Below are 22,429 nucleotides of genomic sequence, written 5' to 3' on the forward strand. Positions count from 1 at the left end.
AGATTCTGGGGTAAGAATATCCACTGTGAGCTCTGGGGTTGAGCACCAATCAGTTTTGCAGTTTTTCATCTAGCAATGCTCTCAGCTTGTATAGCTTATTCTTCTGTCACTCAGAGTAATTTTATAGATCCAGGAGAAGTATTAAACTTGAAATAGAAAAGGGATTGACATGGAAATAATAGGTTCTACTCCAATAAGCTGAAACCATTGTTTTTGTTAGTTTTTTGTTCTGTTACATGTTGCATTTTTTTTTCCTTCCTAACTGTAATGGTGATGCTGCAACGATGATTATTTTTCACAGTATTTGTGGCTGTGGAAATAATTGGAAATAGTTACTATTTAGATATTTGTGGGGGTGAGGTTATGTTTCCTTTCCATTTGTAGACTGTAAAACCAAGGCATTCAAACAACTTAGAATTGTGTACAGCTATTTTTTTTCAGCTTAGAAACTCTTGCAGTAAACAGAATACCCCATAAAAGCTGTGTTCTAGCCAAAGTAAGTAAACTGTGCTTTAGAATGTGTATGTTTGCATTTTGGTGGAATGTTACTAGTAGGGCAGGAGTTTTTCAAATAACTGTAAACATTTTTACTCTCTCTGTTCTCAGCAGAAAAAGCAGATGGCTTGCAGAACATACTTGCCATCTTACTTAGTAGCTCAGTCAGGTCTGAAGAGGCATGAGCCTTGTATATTTCAACATGTGTTGCACTTGGCATAAGATTCCACTGCAGTGTGAGATAAAGCACACATTTACACATCCCAAGGATTTGGAAATGGCTGTAGTGTACCTAATGACTTGGCTTCATTGTGTTCGGATTTATGTTAGTTTTGAATGAAAGATTGATCTCTGAAGAGGGTTGGGAAGAGATGTGAGATATATTTATCTGTGAAAGTTTTAGAGGACTGAACTTTACATTATTCTGTTCATTTCCTGTATCTATAAAATCTTTGCAGAGTGCTGTGCTGTGGTGCACACTTTTACATATGGTTATTCAGCAATATCTGTACAGCTCAAGCTCCATGATTTTATGGTCCCTTTGTCACCTTTACTTATCCCTTTCCCGAAAGGGGAGGGGGGAGTCTCATCTGTTCCTGATACTGCTCATCTTGTTCCTTGTCTTCCCACTCAACCTTGTATATTTGGTGGGGATGTCCTTTTTATCAGCAGGCCCTTAGGTTTACCTTTTGTTGTAATTTTCTCTTCCTTGGATGTGCAGCTGCTCAGGTTTTTGCCCCCATGGTGGTCATGGTGCTCACATATGTATGTGAAATAATTATACACTGTGTCTGTCCACACCATTACAGTGTTAAAAAATACAGTATTTTACAGCACTTCAGTGCATCTGGGTCCAAAGCAAGCTAATATTAATTACTTCTTGATTGATCCACTTACAGAATAATACTTTGAATATTATACTTATTTCTAATAAAAGTTCCCAAATGTTTGCTCTTTTCCTTCCTTCTTTGCCCAGACAGTGCCTCACTCAGGTAAGACTCAGGAGTGCTCTTAAGGCAGTGCCAGGAATGGACAGGCCACCCTCCCCTCTTTGCCTTTTCACAGCGCACTGGCTGTTGCCCAGGCTTTGGTGCTCATTAGACAGTCTGGAAAGTGTGCATCTAGGAGACTCCTGCCTTTTCAGAACATGGCTGAAACTGGGAAAGCAGCAGGGAGAGACAGTGAGTGGTGTGATCACATGCATCTTGCATGCCCTAGGATGCAAGAATTGCCCTGGTGTCTGGCACAGCACGCTCTCCCCTTTGGAGGTGCTAGAGGAGCACAGGACTAGCAGTAACACTGGAAATACCAAGGGCCCTAGGAAAGACTCGGTGGGAGTCTGTAGCCTGTAAGCAGTCGTGGAGGTCAGGTTTTAGCAGGTGGGGTAAGATTGCCCTGGTGGCAGTGGTGACAGGAGGGAACCAGTGCACTGCTGGTGCAGAAACGTGGTCTTAGGGGTCAGTAAAAATTACCAGTGTTGGCTTTACCCTGCACACCGATTCTTTCTGGTTTTGTCTTTCCTCTTTTCTTCACCTCCTCTTTAGCATTTCAGGGCCTCAGTGAGAGCCAGGTGAGCAGTAAATGGGATTGCTGCTATTTATGTCAAGCAGCAGCTTATGTCCATCTGTCTTGTGTGTTATTTACTGGCACGGGGTTTGAGATGTCTAAGACAATGTGTAACAAACTGAAACCAGGAGATGCTTTAATGTCTTTTATTCTGTGTTGTTGGCAGAGGTTTATGCAGAACTAGCATGATTCACCCTTTTTTTTTTTTTTCCCAAGCAAATTCTTTGTTGAGTCTTGTACTTCTGAGAATTGTGTGAGGCAACAGGGTTACAAAATGTGCAAAACAAATACCATGATGATCTACCTGTTTGTTATTTTCGTGCACACAATGCAGTCCAAATGAGATTAAACTTCAATGCAACCTTAGGAGAAGCAGGAGTCAGCAAGCCCAGGTAGCTTCTGTGCTTTCTTGAGCTTGTACAAGTAGGCGGTGTTCCAAAGGCAATTGGAGAAGAAAATTTTCTGCTGCAGCTATGTATGACAGCAAGGCTAGGGCTAGGCATGGGCTCAAAAGGCTCCTTTGCTGATGTGGGTGGTGTGGTGCCACCTGCCTGGGCCCTGGGGGGGCTTCAGCCTCAGAAGGAGGCTGCTGATGGCTGCTTTTACTAGAAGAGAAGAAGAAACTGTTAAAGAAATAGGAGTTTCTCTGTTGGTACTTCATCAACAGGAGGCTCTAAGGCTCCTCTGCTTTCCTTAATCTTTTCAAGCACAGCTGTGTGTTGTCCTGCCTCCTTTGGGTGGCTGAGCAGTGACATTTGGCCATTAGCACCGTGAAGTTTCAGATTGTTTGTGGAAGGGAACACTGGGACGCTGGAAAAACTAATGTGAGGGGTCTTTGCGAAAAACATGATCAGAAGAGTCAGAGAGCAGAGGAGATGAAGTAGATCAAGAACAAGGAGGAGGCAGAAGGCAAAAAGAATGGGATACCTGCTAAGTGAAACAACTGTGTATCAATAACCCACTGAAATAATACTTATTAAAACTTATGAGTAAGGGAATATTTGGATTTGCCCTCATCTAGCCAACGCTGGGTTTTAGTATCACTTCTGTTTCTTTGTCCTCATTTTCAAGAAGGGGTTTGTTCTCTTTTTCTCCCCATCCTATGAGACACCTTCTCACAACTGCACCAGAACACTCACTACCTTCTCCTCTTCCTAAATATACCTTTTGCTGCAATGCCCCACTTACTTTATATAAAGCTCATCTCAGGTTGTTTTCCATTAGGAAGTGTTGACATTTGGGATTCTTTTTTTCCCAGCTCGACATTTGAAATGTTTCAGAGTAATTTTTTTTTCAAGTTTTAAAAAAGAGAATTCCTACACCTGGTAATATTGGCACTGAACACAGAGCACTTCTGTAGTAATTTTGATGGTTTAAGAACTTCTTGCATGTATTTCTCTGCAGAGTAACACCAAAGGCAGAGTTGGGTTATCAAAAGAGTATAGATGTACCCATTGAGTTTTGAGGGATACTACTATTCAGGAAGAGGGACTGCATGTTTCTGAAGTCAGTAGAGGTGGCAGCCTCTGGATGGTGGCCAAGGGAAGATGGAAGGAAGAGGGAGCTAATGTTTTAATGACAGCATTGCATCGAAGCAGTTGGTGTTATCTCCATTTAACCAATGAAGAAATCGATGTGAAGTAAGTTGTCAATGCCTTGAAGTGCCACAGTAACTGAGCCAGACTGTGACATAAGCCTCATGCTTGTATCTGTTTTGTAGCTGTTGGTAAGGCCAGGTTTGGCCTGACATAGAGAAATTGTATTTGCAGCTGGTTCAATTTTGCGAAGTATGAGTTTCTCTGGTCCTTTTCTGTTTGGTGGTACCACTTCATGGCAACAATTACCAGGAACCTTTCCTGCTTTTTATGAAAGGCTGCTAGTAGGATGTCTTGGGCCTCACGGTTTCCTACTGTGTTTCTGAGCAGAATTCAGCATCACTGGTAGATCTTTTGAGACAAAACTGATGACAATATATTTCTCAGGTACATTTGAAGGATCCCATAAAAAATAGGCTTGTGGACTAAGAGGAGGGAGTTATGTTTTGGTCCACTGTCATGTTTGCTTGGTGTTTTCACTTGGTCATGACAAAATTAAATTCTTGTTAGTGATGTTATTCCTTCCCTCATACTGAGCCATGAATTGACTGTATGTTCTTTGGAGCTATAGGGGCATTTTTTCACTTTCTTTCAAGCATCTTTCTTGATAAGGTTCCTATGTGGCCTGATCTTCTATACATTTCATCTTCTATCCCTTCATTTGTCACTGTACCTGGTCCTTAGCAGTTAAAATAGGGATTGGGCAATATTTCATTGGAATTTTGCTTCTCGCTTTAAACTGTGCCTATCAAAAGTTTATCTGTAGCAAATGAAGAGATTTCTATTTTTGTCTAAAAACTTTAATTGGAAGAGCCTCACTTTTTTTTCCAAGTGAAGTGCAAATGCCTCCAAGCTAATGGAATTTGTATCATCTAGTTTTAAGACCATTTGAGAGATACTTGAGGAGTTTGAGTACCACACATTGAAAGTGACTGATCCATTTTGATGATGGAACATGTGGAAGTGCAGATGTCGCAGCAATGAACATATTATTAAACATCATATAGATCTCCCATAAACACTATGAGTACTTTCTGGGGGGGTACCTTTATCTTAGTACATGTTTGATTAGATACTGGGTAGATCAAGGTAGATCAATTTAGAGTTCTGACGTGAACGGTCTCAACAAAATTAGTAATGCTAGATTGTGTACGCACTAAAGAACAGGTAACATTTCTAAAGTATAAGACATAAATGAATGTTGTGTCTCACTGAATAAAAAGTACATAACCATGGCCCAGAACTAAAATAAAAACTGAATGTCTATCTGTTCATTTGTTCTGAATCATGAGGCACTCTGGAATGTCAACTGAAAAGTGAAGTATTCTTCCATGTACAGTATTTCTGCCCCCTGCCCCCAAACCTGGAGTTTGTAAAAAAGTCTAGGCTAAACAAAACCTGAAATCCAAACAAATACAGTTTTGAGAAGATCTCTGGAAGACAGATTTAACATTGTAAATAATTCCTATGGATTTTAAGAGGGACACTTGAGTTTTTCTTCTTTTTTTTGGAATGGAAATTGTCTTCAAATTATATGTTAGGAGAAAGACCTTGTTTTGGCAAGATGCCTTCAATCATTTTGTGCATTTTCACATTTAATGTAGATCATGGCCTACTACTGTCCGGGAAATACTGTAGATCAGTTTTTTACCTTTCCATAATTGAATTAAAGACAAATACCCTTACTTGTCCCGCACCAACTGCTGCACGGTGGCTGGCAGCAGTATTGGTGGCATTTGACAGGAAAATAAGACAGTGTTTTCTGTTTCTTTTTTCTTTCTAGCCCTCACTCCATGTTTCTTAATAAAGATACCTGTTCAGTTTTGTCATATTACATATGGGGTTTCTTTTATGCTTTTATATCCAAACTAATGAGGCTGCATTTTGGCATCTGAACAGCTGTAGCCAGGTCAGAGAGGAGCAAGGTAATGGAACATGTCTAGGTACTTGAAAAGCAGTATGTAGGAATGATTGAGATCCATCTTTTGTCTTTGATACATAAATTATCTGAAAGTGGGTTTGAATAGAAACTTCAGATTTCACAGTGAAAGGGATATAGTGCCTTTGTCTCATCATTACCTAGCAACCTAACCCTGAAGTTATACTTTGAACTCATTTTTATATTAAAATGCAGAACTGTTATGATCCCTTTGCAGAGTAAATACATAACCAAACAGACATATTTTTCTTGGTAATACATTAAAAATAGCCTCTGTACAATATACTTCTGGGAAAAAAAAAAAGTTGAAGTTGGAGCAGCATGCAGAAGTGTTGAAATGAAAAATCCATTAATAGCCCGAACAGAATTTTCATTCTTAGGCTCACAGCTGACCATAGAAAGCACTTCTGTTTATTATTGAAGAAGGAATCTTTTACATTACTAGTTCATGCATTCCTTGATTAGACTTTTCAGTGTATTTTTAAAGATGACTCCGTCATGTTTCAATGTACTCTTTCAACAGACTTTTACTTCCAGGAGGGCAATATGTACTTGGGGAATTGTAAGAATTTGCCTAAATCATAATCTTTCCTACAAGTCTTGCAAGGTACAAAACAACGCAAACCAAAATAACAAAAAACCCACAAACACACAAATAAAAACCCACCAAAAAACCTTCATGAGTAACATTTTGTGACATAGGTAACTGGGTATTGATCTTATTTTATTAAATAGAGGAAGGTGATGGCCTGAAGGACAAAACCAGCATAAGAGGAAAAAAATTTGCCCCAAAATGCTTAGACAGCAAATTATTGAAAAAAAATGTCATTATACATTATGAATCTCAGGCAGACAAAAAAATACTTGTAGTCCTCTTTTGACTGAAGTTGTCAGTAGTCCTGCAGGAGTAAAACATGCTTCTCAAAGCTAGATCAGCAACAAAACATTCTGTTAGGTGTACTGAATTTTACTAGTGGAATTATCACATTTGAATTGATCTCTCTTGCTTGAATGCCTCAGGATTTTATTATGTTTCCCAGAGCACAGATATGTACATGATATAGTTGCTCAGTGGGGAAAATCTGAGTTAAGTGATTAGAGCACACTTGAAGGTATGGGAATTAAAACAACTTGTGTTGGTGTCTGCTTTTTATTTGAGGGGTGAACATAATGGAACCAAACCTCCAGTGTGTGATCTGTAGTCAACAGGGTTCTAACCTGTTCAGCAAGACCTTGGTCAGTTTTTAGTTTGTTGTCTCAACCATTCTGCCTTGGCTATGTGACAAATTCATGGAAACTTTGCTGGCTCTGGCCATGGAAAGTAAGACGATGGCATTAATGTCGCCATAAGCCGCAGATCCTGTGTTGAGGCCACTCCAGCCACTGACTGTTCTCTGTGCTCAAAAGTCACCATACTGCAGGAACTTGGTGGGAGAGTGTAGCCCAGGCTGTTGAGATCGCATGATTTCTAGGATGTCAAGATTAAGACCCTTTCAGGAAATGCTTTGTATCACAGAAGGCAGAGCATCTTGATTTTTCCCTTCACTTTGACGAGCAATTAAGTAGCATATGTAGTGTATGCAGTTTTCCTGAGACACTGCTGATTTTTGTAGACAAAATGCCCAAAAAATCTTGCCATTTTATGTCTGTAATAATGTATTCTCGAAAGTGTGGGAGGACGCACTGCTGAGAAGGTCAGTCGTGATTCATTCTACGGACACGGAAACATCTTTTCATCACGTTTTTGGCTTGCATCTTTTCAGATACTCTTAGTTGCCACTTCTCAAGTAAGCAGCTAAATTAGTAGCTGAGCTGTAAATAATGGTAAAACCCCTCTGAAAACACTTTCTCTTCGAGATGAAGACATATTTTAAAATTTTAGTGATTTTCTAATGTTTCTTCTTTGGTGCTAAGAGGGAACAAGAAATTCACATCTTCATTTATGTACATACTTTGGTAAAAAGCCTATCCCTTCAGCAAAAAATATTAAATGCTTCCTTCAAGTTTCCCAGCAACTTTAAGCCCTTCTTGTATTGCACCCAAAGCACCTTCTCCAAGCACAGAAAGTCATGACCAAAGATTTCACCTCTATAAAAATGATTTAACAGGGAGATTTTCTGGGAAATACTTGAATATCATGGCACCGCACAGCCCAATTACATAATCTCTCCAAGCTGAAAACACGCAACCTCTAAAAGAACCACAGAAGGTTGGTTGGCCCCTTATGTTCACCTACAGCCAAGCAGTGAGTTAGAAGAGAAGAACCCAGATCATTAGCAATCCTCAGAAACCTCTGTTCTCCTGGCTCGGTACCCCTAATGACTTAGATACTGCATATGGAAAATGATTGCAAAATCCATACTATGGGTCGAAGCTCCCTAAGAGCTTCATGCCCATCCTTGTACTCAGACATAATTGTCGGTGCTCTGAGCTCCTGTCCTGAGAGTCTAAATTAAGAACAAGCCTCTGGGCTGCTGCTGGGCCTGCAGTCACTTCTCAGGCTTTGTCCTCTCTCTGTAACCACCTGACCTGAGCTGCCCCCAGAATACAAATCCACTGTACCATGCTGTCAAAACAAATTACTAAATATCAGGCGGCACCACAGAGGAGACAGAAGCCAGGATCTTAGCAAAAGTAAAAGGTTGCTCTCTCATGCTTGCTGAGGAATTAAGGCAGCCTGAATGCTTTGGTGGGGAGGAGACATTTGCCCTTCACCAAATGCTGCCCTGAGACTTGATCCAGAAAGTAATCAGGTCTCCCATGAGGGGATGAAGTGAGATGTAAGGAGGTTCTGCCCAGGGATTTGAGAAGTGCACTCAACACACTGCAGCCTGTGCAAGCCTTGGGAAAGGGACTCTGAGGGCAGAATTTTCCGTTTACGTTATTTGTGGAGGAGGCTGTGTACAGGTACAAACCAGAGAGAAAATCTGTGTAGGGAGTGAGTACTTGCTGCCCCATTTCTCCTGTGATATGTGCTGAAGCATGTGGGCAATGCTCAGTGCTTACTGAATATGGAGCTGCAGGACAAGGTCACCCACAGCCTCCACTTACTGCATCAGTAACAGCGCTGGGAGCCACCCTGGGCTCTGGGCATGCTTTTTTTGGGCTTTCCCTGTGTCACCTGCTGCCACTGCCCAGCCCATGGTGGCTGATGTGGGCACAGCCCTGGCGGCTACAGCGTCACCAGGAGTCCACCCCCAGGCAGCACCGTGGTTCCATTCCTGCTTCTGTTTGCTGCTCACTGCTCTGTGAGGGAGCTGCTGTGCCGGGGGTGTTTTGATCCCGTGGGTAAACTGACTTTGTAGAAGCACTGTGCCTGGATGCCTTTGGGAGCAGTGGGCGAGAAGATGGGACAGGGCGCGGAGATTGCTGTTGGAATAATAAAAGAATGACTCCTGATTAAATCTGGGCTGATAATCCCTAGGGAGCTAATACTGCCTTCAGTAACTGACATGATTTCTTTTTTGCTTTTCACCTGTGAGTATCTCCCTCGCCTCCCACACACTACTTGCACCATCAATTCCTTACAACCTGCTCTGCTGCTTTCTTATAGGGGTGCGTGCTGGATCTGAATACATTAGTTCTTAATGAGATGCACATACCAGTTAGGTTATATCCCAACATTCTTCTAAGAGAATGCACTTCAAATATTTGCAAATTAAAAGTAAGTAAATTTAAAATGCCAGTAAGTTAAGATTATTCGGCTTGCTTGAGCTAATATCTCTATAGCTCATCAGAATTCAACAAAACATGGATGTAGAGAATTGAGTAGAGAGACAGACAGAATAATAAGGAAATCTCATTTCCATTTGTAAGGGTCGTAATTTTCCTGATGGTTGAGAGGGAATCAGTTTTCCAATAAAAAATACAAATGAGGAAATTTCTTTAATCTGAGCACAATATGCAAGGCCTTCTCAGAATAGTCCAGACTAACACAGACTTGAATGTTACATGCCTATAAATAATAAAACAGTGCTTTTTGAAGAGTCTAAGGCTGCCATACTCAGAAGGGCTGTGATTTCCCCATCACTCACCTATTAGCTTTTGAACTCAGTGCTTCTTCCAAAATAGGCAGAGAGACAGAGGTCTCAAAACCCTATTTCACTTTGACTTATTTCTCAAAAATTGATGGGGCAATAATGAAGAAATCAGCAGTACTGGGGAGGAGGTTTGTAATGTGAGCATGAAATATAAAACTGTAGGGAAAAAACTACATTAGTCCTACTTTTCATAACATATATTTATTTTCATTTACAGTAAACTATGCAAGCTGATACAAAAATCTGTCAGAAGTCCATGCTTTGTTGTTCTGTTAATGGTGACTTGCAATTTATTGTATGCTTTGCCACTATTTTGAGGAGACTTGGTTGTTTTGTTTTATGTAGAAGTGATCTTACTTGTTTTTGCTATTTGGAGGAACAGTTCAAGCAATGTTCTTTGGTCCATTGCATGAGTTTTGTGCCATGATTTTATTGAAGACTCTATGTGTTATAAAGACAAGTTGAATATATTTAACTGGCATGGCAGATAAAGTGTGAGGAGAATTGAGGGCTTTTTGAACTTGGAGGGGAAGCCTGCTGGTTTTGTAATGGAACAATTTGGAAACATTCATAAAGTGGCCTCCATGCTGGAAATAGACTTTGGATAGAGTAGAGGCTGATGATAAATTGTGATATGGAAATTATTTGATCTATGGGGGAAGGCGGGTTGAGGGGGAGGCAAAACTGGTAGCTGCACATGTTCTAGGGCACATTATAACCTCCCAAGCAGGTGCTAAACCCCTTTCCTCTTTTGTGCAGCTGAGAACAGTGTCTTTCTTGTAAATGAGTTCTCCTACAATGCCAACTGTTTGATGAGAGTCTGAATTAAGAACACAGGAGGAAAAACAAAGGCACAAAACTTGTTTAATTAGGATAAAAGATACTCACCTCTGCCAAATTCTCCAATCCCAGTTTAGCAGAGCACAGGGGTTGTTAGGGCTGAAAGGTCTGACTTGCTGACTTAGGTAAACGCGATGCTTGGCAGATGAAGTCATGCATAATTAATTGTTCTTTGTTGCATTCTTTCCAATGTAATGACTTGTAGCATTCACGCTTATAGTAATTGATGTTTGCTGTGTGCTGGAGCTTCAGGACAGCCAATTAAGGTGGTGAAGGTGGGAATTGCACAGCATCTCTGACATCTGGTTGTTACCAACATGTGGGCTATAACATTTTTTTTCCTTTTCTTTACTTGTTTCTAGTGTCTAAAACAGTACCTGGAGCTGGCAATTCAAGAAGGTTGTGGTTCCCCTATCACATGTCCAGACATGGTATGCTTTAAACACGGGACCCTACAAGAAGCAGAGGTATCTATACTTTTCATACTTCTTTCTCTCTTTTTTTTTTTTAACATATATCCCCCAAATTTCTTTATCTGCACAATAATAAATGTAATAATACAATTTTTCCTCCCTTTAATTACTTTTAACGAGCTTTTGGCAAGAGGCCTGACTGACAAGAGGTGATAAAAATAAACAGATGTTTTTCAAGGGTTTTGCTCCTTTTTCCCTCCCTCTATGCCTTGGGGAAGAAATTCCCTTGACATCTGGACAGCCTCTGAATTACCCATGCAGGTGACTTAACCAGAATACCCTGTAGCCCAGAATTGCTGAGCCTCCATTAGACTGTCAGTTCAGTCAGATTTGATTTGACTGCAAACACTGAAATTCTTGCATCTTTCTTAAGAGCAAGAACTCAGATTGATGGTATGTGAGGCCAGAATTTCCTTGTGTATGTTGATCTTGGGCTGCAACAACCAATTTGCAGTCCAATCTAATCATACAGGGCTGTATAATTATATGGAGAGAAAAGTACCTGCACAACACCAGGTAGAAGTAGGTCTTAGGAGATATGGAAGGTGTCTCTTGGGATACACCCAAGGGATGCTTGCTTGCCTGCTTTGTGAGGCAGGAATGTCCCTGCTGGACCTGAGAATACAAGTAGGACAAAAAAAAAACCAAAACAACAAAACCAAAAACCCAGAAAAATAAGATGGCTAAGGGATTTTGATTAGATTTGTGCATTCTCTCGCATTTGAGGAATAAAATCAAGGAGAATTAGATCTCTGTCCTTGAACTGGAGAAGTTTGTCTTCTGGGTTCTCTTGAGCTCTGTGCACACAGATGCCATAACTATGGCAGAAGTATATAATCCTATTCAAATGCCATCAGTGACTGTGTGAGTCCTGATACCAAAAATTGCTTTTTCTCCAGAAAAAAAATCTGGATCTGCTCTCCAGCATACATTAGAAATGTTGTGCTTAGTTGAATCAGGTTGTGGGACTTTCAGCTATGTTTGTTATGGCGTACAGGCATATGATGGAGCCTTTTTTTTTGGCTGAATCCAGCTATTGTGAAAAGCAGCCAGCTGTTTCCCTTTCTCCTCTTTCTGCAAAGATACGGAGAGGGTGTAGCAGTGTCCTTCCAACCATTGCACCAGATTGGAGGCATCTAGCCTTTATTGAAAATGTATTTTAAAAGGAAAATTACCAAATGACAGGAAGAGTTCTGCTCTGTTCAACCAGGGTTATAATACTATAGGAATTAAAAAAGATGTATTTCCCCTTGGTAAAGGAGACTTCAGGGGCATTTAATAATGGACCACTGGCCTAATCCTTGGGTGTTTTTTGGGCTGTCAGCAGAATGACTAAACAGCCTGAATGTGCATTAGTGTCCTGTGGATGACTGAATGTTCTGACACTCCCTTTTGGCAATGTGCTTGAAACACAAGCCTTCTGCTTGAACAGCAAACAAATCCCCAACCTGGTTGGGAAAAGCCTCTTCAAAATTACTGCTTACGTATTTTACTAAATACCTATATCTTTAAGGAAAAAAAAACCACCCAGAAAAACAGTAATGACATAAAGAGTAAACTGACTCCATGCACAATCTAAAAGAACAGTATGTAAACTACAGATTTATGTACAAACACTCTCTATTCTTTTTTTTTTCCTCTATAAATAAAGGCTGTTCTTTGTGAAAATGTGGCCTTTAAAGCTATTTCTTAAAAAAGCAGAACCTTATCAGATGATACAGAATGTGCTTAACTAGGGCTATTGTTTGGCGTGGAAGTACTATTTAGAGTTACAGTTTATTCCTTACACTTTCAAACTCCTGGTGTAAAAGTAGGAGGCTTCTCACCTCTGGGGGCGGGTCTGTATTTTTTTTCTCTGGTCTCTGGCAGGACAGGGTTCCTCACCAGGACCATGGTGTGAGGAATGACACGTTGCCTGTACTGTGGGGAAAAACAAAAATAAAAGGTCCTTTTTTTTCCTCCTCTGAGATAGCATCAGTGTTTCGAAAAGGTATATTTTTCATGTCATGTTCATTTCAGACTATGCTGTGACTGCTGTTCATCAGGTACTGTTACAATTTGGAGAAAAAATAATAGTTCAAACTGTCTTTGTCACGGATGTGTTGCTAAATTGGGTCCTATACTTTGGGCTAAATGCATCTCACTATGTTAGCTAAAGCAGTTGTTTTGTTTGCTTTTTTAAATGTCTTTTGCCATAGCCTGCAAAAGGGAGATAAAGGTGAATTTGGGCATAATTTGAAGTGGAGGAAAGCCTCTTCATTGTCTTCAGTGCATTTTGGATTGAGCTTTCTTCAATAAGGAAACTGAACAATTAATAACAAAGCTTATAAGCATATATAACACAGTATAGCTTTGAAAGTTCATCTTCTTCTCCCTCTCAAGGTCATTACTCAACATTCCTTCAGTGCTTTCCAGTGACCTGTTTGTCTTTACTTAGACAAGTCAGAATTAAGTCCTGTTTATTTTCTCAGTAAAATTCTGAAGAGTTTGTCTAGTTTGGTGCTAAATTACTAGAGCCTTTTCAAAGCTCTTGCCTTGCTTCTGATTTGTGTTCTTCTTCAGTTGCTTTCGGGGGATGGAGGGAGGGAAAAACTCTGGTTAACAATTTAAACATAGAATATAATTTTTTCTTGTATGTCTCATGAAGAAATGAGTAAGTGTGAATAGCAAGAATGTGTTTCTCTAAAACAGTTGAATATTTAATCAGTGCTTGGGGAATAAACTGCTTATTCATAGAGTATAGGAGATGTTGGGAATTAAGACTTTACTTTCTGAGGTCCCTCTGGACCGCAGAAAAAATGTTCCACGTTTTTTGTTCTTGAAATGCATAAAATGAAAAGTCATTTGAACTAGAAAATTGTACTTTTTAGTACTTTGTAATATGTTTTCTGAAACCCCTCTGGCTTGGGTTTCTTTTTCCTTCAACAAAATCGAGTTGAAACTGGTTTATTTCCCAGTACCTTTTTTGTTTTGACAAATAGTGCATTTAAACAGAAGGAACTGTTCCACTGAAGTGCTTGAAATCAAGTGGAATCCTAGGTCACACCTTGACCTGTTACATCTAGATGGCAGCTGCTTGAGGTATAGTTGTCTTGTAGCAGAAATAAATGAGGGGTGGTGGTAAGGCAATGGTTTTGGCTACAGACTCACTTTCAAATAGCTGGTTACACAAAACAGGGGAAGTTCAAAAACAGTCTTGTTAAACAAAATGTTTGCCCTTTCAAGCACCAGTGGCACAATAAACAAAGATTACTTGGATTCCTTCCTGGAAGCAGAAGGTAGAAGGAACATCTTATGTTAATACAGTTCTCTTTAAACACGCAGACTTCTGTCTAGAATATTCCTGTCTCTCCTGGGAACTTGCTCCATTGATTTAATTGGACTAGTTAATATCCCTAATCTAAATAAGGGGTAATTTATCATGGTTTGAAATGATTTTGCTTGATGTGAATCCAGTCACCAGTGTAAGCTATGAATCAGGGTAAATCTCCACTGCATACAGGGATTTCTACTGTAATACTCACTTGGATAATATCTAGGGCATTGTGCTTTGCTGTTTCTCATTCCTGTATTGTTCTGGGGTTTATAACATCGTCACAGTGATCCATGTACACATAATCTGATTTGGATTAAAACTGTGCAGCAGTCAGTAAAGGAGGCACTGATTTGGGTTCTTAAGTTTGTCCAGAATTACCCCTTTGCACGCAGCACAGGTTCTGCTCATTGTCCCTCTGTCTCTGTAAATCTGTGATCCACACCAGTGCCAACCTGACAGAGGGTTGTCAGCACTCTGTAAAGAGATGCTGAAATAGGACAGTAACCCAGATCTTAGAATTCTTAATTGCTTTATATTCCATACCTAGCCAAACACAAAATCCCACTGGGACTCGGTCTAAAATATCAGTTTTATTTTTAATTTCAAAATTGGTTTTTGTTTTGCTGCAGAAGAGATTGAAATGGTAAAATGAGAAGGAATGTGAGAAAATGTTGCAGGCTGACCTATCATTTTCAGGGTCAAAATAAAAATTTTTGTTCTTCTTATTTACTTGCTTTTTAAGTAAAACCTAGGGGAGCAAGTGAGAGAGCCTTAATTTTGTTTTTATTTGTCACAAAATAAGAGAAGAGCTCTTTAATGGAGAACATGAATAATTTAGTATTTCATTATGACTCTAGTGAGCATGGTAGCTTGACAAAGAAAGTTGTGGGTGTAATTGCTAACAGCATAGAGACTGAGCTCCCATACCCCTTTCAAAAGCAAACCAGAGCTCCTGTGGGAACTGTTTTACACTGCTTGCAGAAGAAGACAGTGCCTCTGTGAATGGGGCTTTGGCAGAGGTGGGCACTGCCACCCTTTGCAAATTCTTCTGCCACTGTGGGGTCTGCCCTTGCTGCCTGTCTGCTAAAGTGAGAAAGGGAGAAACTTTTGTCCTGCTGAACTTCCCTCCCTTGGCATTATCAAAGTTTGATTCATATGGGTGTGAAAGGAAGTACGATCTATTCAATTTGCTTGATTGCCTCCTTGCATGTCCCTTGAAAGTCTGAGAATAGGTGGAGTAGTGATTTTCCCTTTCCACTGTGGTAGCCAGTATTTAAAAACAGGGGAGTTGTTCTTCCTTGGGTCCTGGTTACTGCACTGCCTGGAAAAGTTTGCTGCTATGTACACTGAACCAAATTATTATGAACCATTTCAATTTCCTTTCTTTGCTCTTTTGTCTCATGTAGTAGCAGGGACCCTGGTTATTGTGACACATTTCAGGACATGAACTTTTTGGAGGCTTGACAAGGATCCAGCTGGAGCCCTTTGTGGTAGTAAGCCTTCAGAATTTTGCTTTTGTCCATCAATATTTTTACTTCAGGTGAATGCTGCTGTTCTTAGCAATAGCTCTTGTGTGTTCTTGTTCTGAGTAGCAAGAGAATTTGCAGATATTGCTTATAGGGTATGGGAAATAAGAAAACTTACTTCAACTCCTAACAGCCTGATAAGTCTCAAGTCATGATATTTTCAGGAGAGGAGCGTTCTTGCCTGCAATTTTTTTAAATTAAAACCCCCAGTATTAAAAAAAAAGACAAGTTCACCAAACTGTCCTCTAGCATTTCTTCCTACACTGAATAATTTCATAGCATAGAATAAGAAAGGCCTGTTTTCTGGTATGCTCATGGTCTTCCTCTTTTGGCTCTTTGCCATCTGCTGGGTTGCTGCTTTGCTGCCTTCCCAGATTTCCATGTCCTGACCAGCCCAGAGACATGAATGATTGTGCAGGAGAGGAAGTGTTTGGGATGGACAGGCACCCATGTGGGGCTTGAGAAGTTGTCTGGAAATGAACACTTAGACTGATGCCAAGTAGGAGGAGATAAACACCTAATCCCCTTATTGTACTTACTACTGTCCTTCTTGATTAGGTATAAATAAGATTAAAAGTTCCCTGAGGAAAGGATTTGCATTTTTTTTATAGGGACTTGATATTCATGTTTGTTTGTTTGTTTGTTTTTTTCAATGAAGTTTGCACATACAGCTTTCACGTGGCACTGAATTCAGGCGGCAGGAATTTGTGCATTGTTTTCCTCATGCCTCGAGATACTAAATCTGTGAGAGGCTTTGGCTCAGCACCTCTCAGGCTGACCTGTGGGTGGGTGCCATCAGGACCTGGTCCTTCCAAGCCTGTGGGAGTCAGTGGCACAGGTGATGGGCTCTGCATGTGTTCAACACCCAGAGCAGGGAGGGGGAAGCTGCGCTGTGAAGAGGATACGTAGGAAAAAGAGTGGAGCCAGTGGGGAAATCTGGCATGGTAAGCTCAAGTTTCCCCCAGGAGAATGGGAAGCTTTCAGCACTGCCTCTGCTTCCTATTGAAATCTGTGTTAAGATGCATAACTCTGCTCCTACTGTAATAAAAAAGGCTGATTTTTAATACATGGGAAATTCTGGGCTCAATAGAACTGCTCTTGAAAAAACATGTTTGTTAGGAGTAAAAGCAAGTACAGAAGGACTCCAGCCAACTAAACAATTCACTCAAGTGGCTCTTACAGCATTGAGACTCACTGTTTTAATTTAGTTGTAATGAAGGAAAATTTAAAGCAGTTGCCAATGCTCACCCAGATAGAGAAATGCAGATGACACTTTTAATTTTCCAAACTATTTATATGTGAAGCTGCCCTGGGGAGGAGTGGGCAAAACTGGAATTGCTAAACTTCACTCTTTTTATGCATTTGATTATTTTTTTTGTGTTTTCCAAGAGTGTTTCAATTGACTTCTGATGAACAGGTGAAGAGTTTCCCAGAAAAATCTGTGTGTCTTACAGTCATATTAATCTTAAATATTAATTAATTACAGCCATATGGATCTTTAAATTATTAAATCTTGACGTAATTTGGATTCATTTTTGTATTCCTCTGGCTTCAGTTAAATAAATGAGCCAAGTATCTGCTACAAAATACAGTTGTGTACAATCAAGTCTAAATGATTTGAGATATTAATAAAGCAATTTCATATTTTATAATACATTTTTTTCTATCTGTGAAAGAAAATGTATTCATAACATGATATTGAATATATATGGGATTTTTGTCATTATATTGCTTCTCATGGGTGCTATACCCTACAACTGAGGAGGACAGCAAGGGCCAGTGTCCACTTCACTGAGGGCAAATTTTGCCCTTTACAATAATCTGAAGGACTGTGGTTGGATACTGAATGTGAGATTTGAAAGCCTGTCGTTTTGAAGCTGTCAGTTCTACACTGTCTCACAGTGCTTCAAATGATCCGGTCCCAGGTCTTATATTAGTCTAGGTTTATTTTCAGTAAAAGAGAAAAATATTTCCAGTGCTGGTACAGTGTTACAAATGGATCAGATAAAGAGAATGGTCCCACATTCTGAATCTGACAAACGTGTGACTTCTGAAGTGCCATGAAGTTCCTTTTAAACCCCTCCATACCCTGCATGCAGGTTTGCTTATTAGTTTTAAATAGGGCATTTGGTCTTCTTACGTAGACTGTTAATTGGAGATTAGAGCATTTAGCCTTTTAGGCTGCTAGTTTAATTAGGGTAATGTGTAAAATGTATCAGCAAAGCCTGTTTGTCTATGCCAACTACATTTGTTAACTTCAGTCGGGTTCCCAATAGGCTGCTCCGTGTCTAAGGCAAATTCCAGCAGCAGTGGCATCAGTTGTCTTGGCCCAAACCCCATGAAATGAATAAAAAATGGAAACCAGACTGCCTTTCAGCTCCTGAGGGCTAAGTGGCCCCTGCCATTAACACTGAGAGATGTGAATGAAGAACCATTCATTTGAGTTGTATTCTTGCACACGAACAGCATGCTGCAGTCTCCAGGGCTGGCAACATGTCACCCTTTGTTACACTAAACCAACATGAAATAAAACTGGGAAGCCTGAAGTAAATATGGAAGCCATAGAGAAGGTTTTTATGGCTGAACTACTGGGTTGTGTGGTTGACATAGGGGAGGTTAAGAACTACTTTTTTAAGATTTGGAGAAGAAGTCAGAGTATGGAAGAATGTGGTGCTGAAAGCAAGCAGGAACAAAAAGGTGAATTTGAGAGCCAGCTCAGGAAAGCAGGTGTGTAGAACATAGCGCTTATTTGTCACCCTGTTCTTCTAAGTTCTTCTAAGCTTTCTGATATTTACATTTTTGTAATAGAGTTTCTCACACACTTTTCATGTAAATAATGATTGTTTTGCATTCCTTTTTGGAAGGAGAAAAATTTGATGAACTGTTAGTTTGACTGGTGTGGCTGGAGAAGTGGCAATTTCATTCTCTATTCCATAGTCACTTTTGAAAGTCTGTAAATATTGGAGTTTGAAAATAAACTGCACTCTTTTTACCTTAGACATTTCAGCTTGTGCGTATCGTTCATTTCGTGTCCTATTACAGCACTTACTAACTTTTTAAAGTTTGTATTTCTAATGCTTCTTTTGTGTATTTCTCATTTCAGATTGCCAGTTTGGTTCCTGTTGACCAGTTTGAGTTATACAAGAGGTTGAAGTTTGAACGAGGTGTGAAGCTTTTTGTCTCTATTACCTTCTCTTTGTCAGTGGAGGCAGCACTGTTATATATGGCAGAGATAGAGCCTGTGGAGTGAGTTGAGGAAGAGACAGAGAAGATGTCTTTGCTTCGGAATAGTTCAGGAGCAGTCACTAGGTCTGACTGTGCTCCACAGACAAATTCAAAATCCTGTTTTGCAGAATAAAAAAAGCAGCACCTTAACGACTTACCAGGCTTCTACTCAAGCTTGTGGGCAACACTCTGAGACTGTGTGCCTGGGGCTCCATTGTTCTTCCGATGGCATGTTCATCTTGGCTCCTTCAGGTAGAGCTGGTAGAACTTGACAAGGTGCTAGAGGCTGGTTCTGGCCAGGGCACACAGACCTTTTACACATCCGTAGGGATCTTCAGAGCTTCTGGGGGACACGTACTCTGAAATGCAATGTGAATTTTTGCAAGCATCCCTGCAAAATAGCTTTGCTTACGTAGAAGCCTCATGTGTGTTCATCTAGGAGAGTTTTTCTTCCCAAGGAATAGTAGTCCCCTTGTTCCTGAGAAAGGCCTACTTTTTAAAGAAGTTTAAAACTGAAGGTCTCACTGAGGCCAAGATTTCCTATGCTCAGAGGTCACTCTCCTGCATCAAGAGATGGCTCCTTGACAAGGCTGAAGAAGAAACTTGCTGGTCAGAAAGATGAGATCCCCTTCCTGGTTTTAAAGACTGTCACCAGCTTCAAAGTTTCAGCTGGAAGGTGCAGTGTTTTTCAAAGAACTCGGTGCGTGGTAGCGTGCAGAGTGATGTGTCCGAGACCCTGCCCCACTCTGCCTGTTCTCAAACTTTCCTTGAAAGACTGTATTCATATTCTTGCTCTGCATGCCTGCTTAGATGCAGTGGATTGTGTCAGACAATGCAGAGGTCTATAAAAATTAGGCAAGTAATGCACTTGAAAAGTTGGTCAGGTAGAAGAATATATAGGTTTTTACAGAATCTCATCTGACATGAATCCTTGTGAATGACCACAAAGTAGAAAAACTGAAAAATACTCAAATATGCCCCAGAGTTTATGGGCAAGTGCAGATTGTAGATATGATATTCAGGCACTCAGGTCAAAAAAAAAAAAATCCCAAACCTTGGATTTATTTTTTATTTCTTTCTCCTGTTTTACCGCTTTTTTGTTTATTCTTAATTTCTTACGAAGTCTCTCCAGTTCATAATCTAATCAGTGGCTTGTCTACAGTCCTAGACCATGGAAATCAGAGCTTGTTAAATCACCATATTAAAGGGGATTAAGAAAAAGGGACTTTCTTGCAATACATTAATCTGTTTTATGTAAAACCTTTTTTTACTGAAGACTCTGAAACTATTGGTTTCCTGGTATCTCTTCCTCTATAACTAGCCAAAGCTGAACTCATGATCTTTTGTCCAACTCACTGTTATTTTTTTTTTTACTGCCTCCCACACAGAGAAGCCTGAAACTTGTCTATTTTTTAAATCCTCCTTTCCTTTTCTTTCTTGCCTAAGTCTGACAAATCCTCTTCCACCTCTGCTATCTCTCTTCATTATGATTTTAAGATCTGTCCTGACTCCTTTATGATAAAACTGATGTCCAAGCAGCAGACTTAGACATAGCCCTTTTGCCTTGCCTTTTGGCCCCAGCAATAAATCCAGCTTACTGATGTCTGGGAACAACGATTCCTGCTAGCTAAAGCTCTGACCTGGACACCCAGCACTAATCCCAGCCTTAGCCAAGACCTTTTGCCGGTCCTGGATTTAATGCTGCCCCTAAGGCTGACCTTTCTGCACTCATCAGTGGGACTTGGTTTATTAGCTTCTGCTGGCCTGGAGCACCAGTCTCAGACCTGAGCCTTACCTGGCAAAGCCTGCCTGCCTTGGTCTGACACTCTTTTTCTGAAACTAGCAATAGACCTCACTGGTGGCACCTGCTGGGGGTAAATTCTCACCCAGAATCTGTCCAGAGACTCTTTTCTCATCTTCAAGTGATTGGTAGAGCCCTTCCAGACATTTTCCATTGTGAGATTAATTTTGAGGAAAATTTGGAGCACTCCAAGAAGGACTTAGGCATACAACAGCTATTTCCCTCATCCCCAGTCTGTGCTAGCTATGTTAATAGACCGTCTTTCTTCTCATTTTCATTGCTTTCTTTTTTTAATGGGCCAGTAATATTGTGTGGAAACATAGTGAGAAGTAATTGGTATAGAATGGTGTATCTATAGGCAATTGTTAAATTTAATAATAGATGCACTGATAATAGGCTAATTTCTTGTGGGTTTTGTGTTCTTAGAATGCAAATGTGTTTTTAAAAACAAGATTATTTTGCATATCTGTAACTTCTCTGTATTCAGTCAGGGCTAAGCTACAGAGTTTCTCTGAAGCATATTTATTAGAAAAACAGGAATTGCTCTATGTCTATTTAGGATGGTGTTGATGTAGTCAACAGAAGTAAAGAAATAGAGGAATGGTAAGTGGTTAGGGCGCATGCTTTATGTTTGTCAGTAGGCTGAGTGGTAGATGTAGAGAATCTCCATTTTATGCCTGACTCAAAAGGAGTCTGTTTTAAATGGAGATTTCTGTGAAACACAGTCATAGTGTTATCCTTTCAGTGAGTACCTCTTCTGAGCTAGAAATCATTTTCTTCAAGGTGCTGCATTCCCCCTACCTGCCATCTACATCTCACCTGCTTGCTTGCATGTTTTATGAAAACTGGCCAGATCCCTGTGCAAAACTGGTGCTGTTTGGGAAGGCTTTCCTCCTGAGAGTTGAGGGAGTTGTGGCTGAACTGGCTGCAGGGTAGCAGGGGAAAAACTTGGGAGAGAAATGGCCTAACCAAGAAATGGAGCAACGTGCCAGAGCAGGATGATAGCCTCTTTCCCTTTTTTGGCTGTGCCTTTTTAGTTTTTTCTGGTTTCACTTGTGCTCCATGGCAAACCAAACAGTATGAGACAGCGTGGATTGCAAAACCCCATCTGTAGGTTCTTTGTAAGATGGAGGAAGTGGGAGAGGAGGGACTTTCATCACTTGCATTACATCTTGCTGCAATAAATTCGTAAAAACAGGCTTACAACCCAACTCCCCTCCTCCCAAGGATGTCAAAAGCAGACATTCTGTCTTTCACCCAAACACAGGATAGGGGAATTTAGGTTTCCAAAGCTGAATTGTCAACAGAAAACATGCAGAACCTATTGTGTGAAGGATTAAATACAATAGCAAGTACTAGGCTATAGTCTTTCCCAATTCAGGGTTTCTTTTAAGAGACACCAAAGGTACCTAGAAAAATAAAAATTTCTCAGCCAGGACATTACCTTTTAAAAGTATGTAAATAAGAAAAGTTAATTGATTTGCTGTGGCTCTCTTCTCCTTACTAATGAAGCTGAGAACTAATTTGTTTTTGCTTTCATTCAGTAGAAAGCAAAATGTTTGTTTTGGGAGGCAAAGAAAGTGTGTGCAAGACAGTAAGAGAAAAGAATGCAA

The 22,429-nt window shown here is 40.2% G+C and overlaps 1 protein-coding gene across 1 annotated transcript in view; it reads left to right on the forward strand.

Moving 5' to 3' along the window:
- RNF144B (ring finger protein 144B) overlaps window positions 1-22,429 on the forward strand; it is a 53,077-nt gene that overhangs the window by 19,433 nt on the left and 11,215 nt on the right. Inside the window, exons 3-4 of the mRNA XM_084221742.1 lie at window positions 10,838-10,942; window positions 18,894-18,954. Of these exons, the coding sequence (XP_084077868.1) occupies window positions 10,838-10,942; window positions 18,894-18,954 (166 nt within the window). The remainder of the gene's footprint in view (window positions 1-10,837; window positions 10,943-18,893; window positions 18,955-22,429) is intronic.

Source organism: Fringilla coelebs (genome assembly GCF_963513975.1).
Source record: "Fringilla coelebs genome assembly, chromosome: 1".
In the NCBI taxonomy this organism is placed as follows: Eukaryota; Metazoa; Chordata; class Aves; order Passeriformes; family Fringillidae; genus Fringilla; species Fringilla coelebs.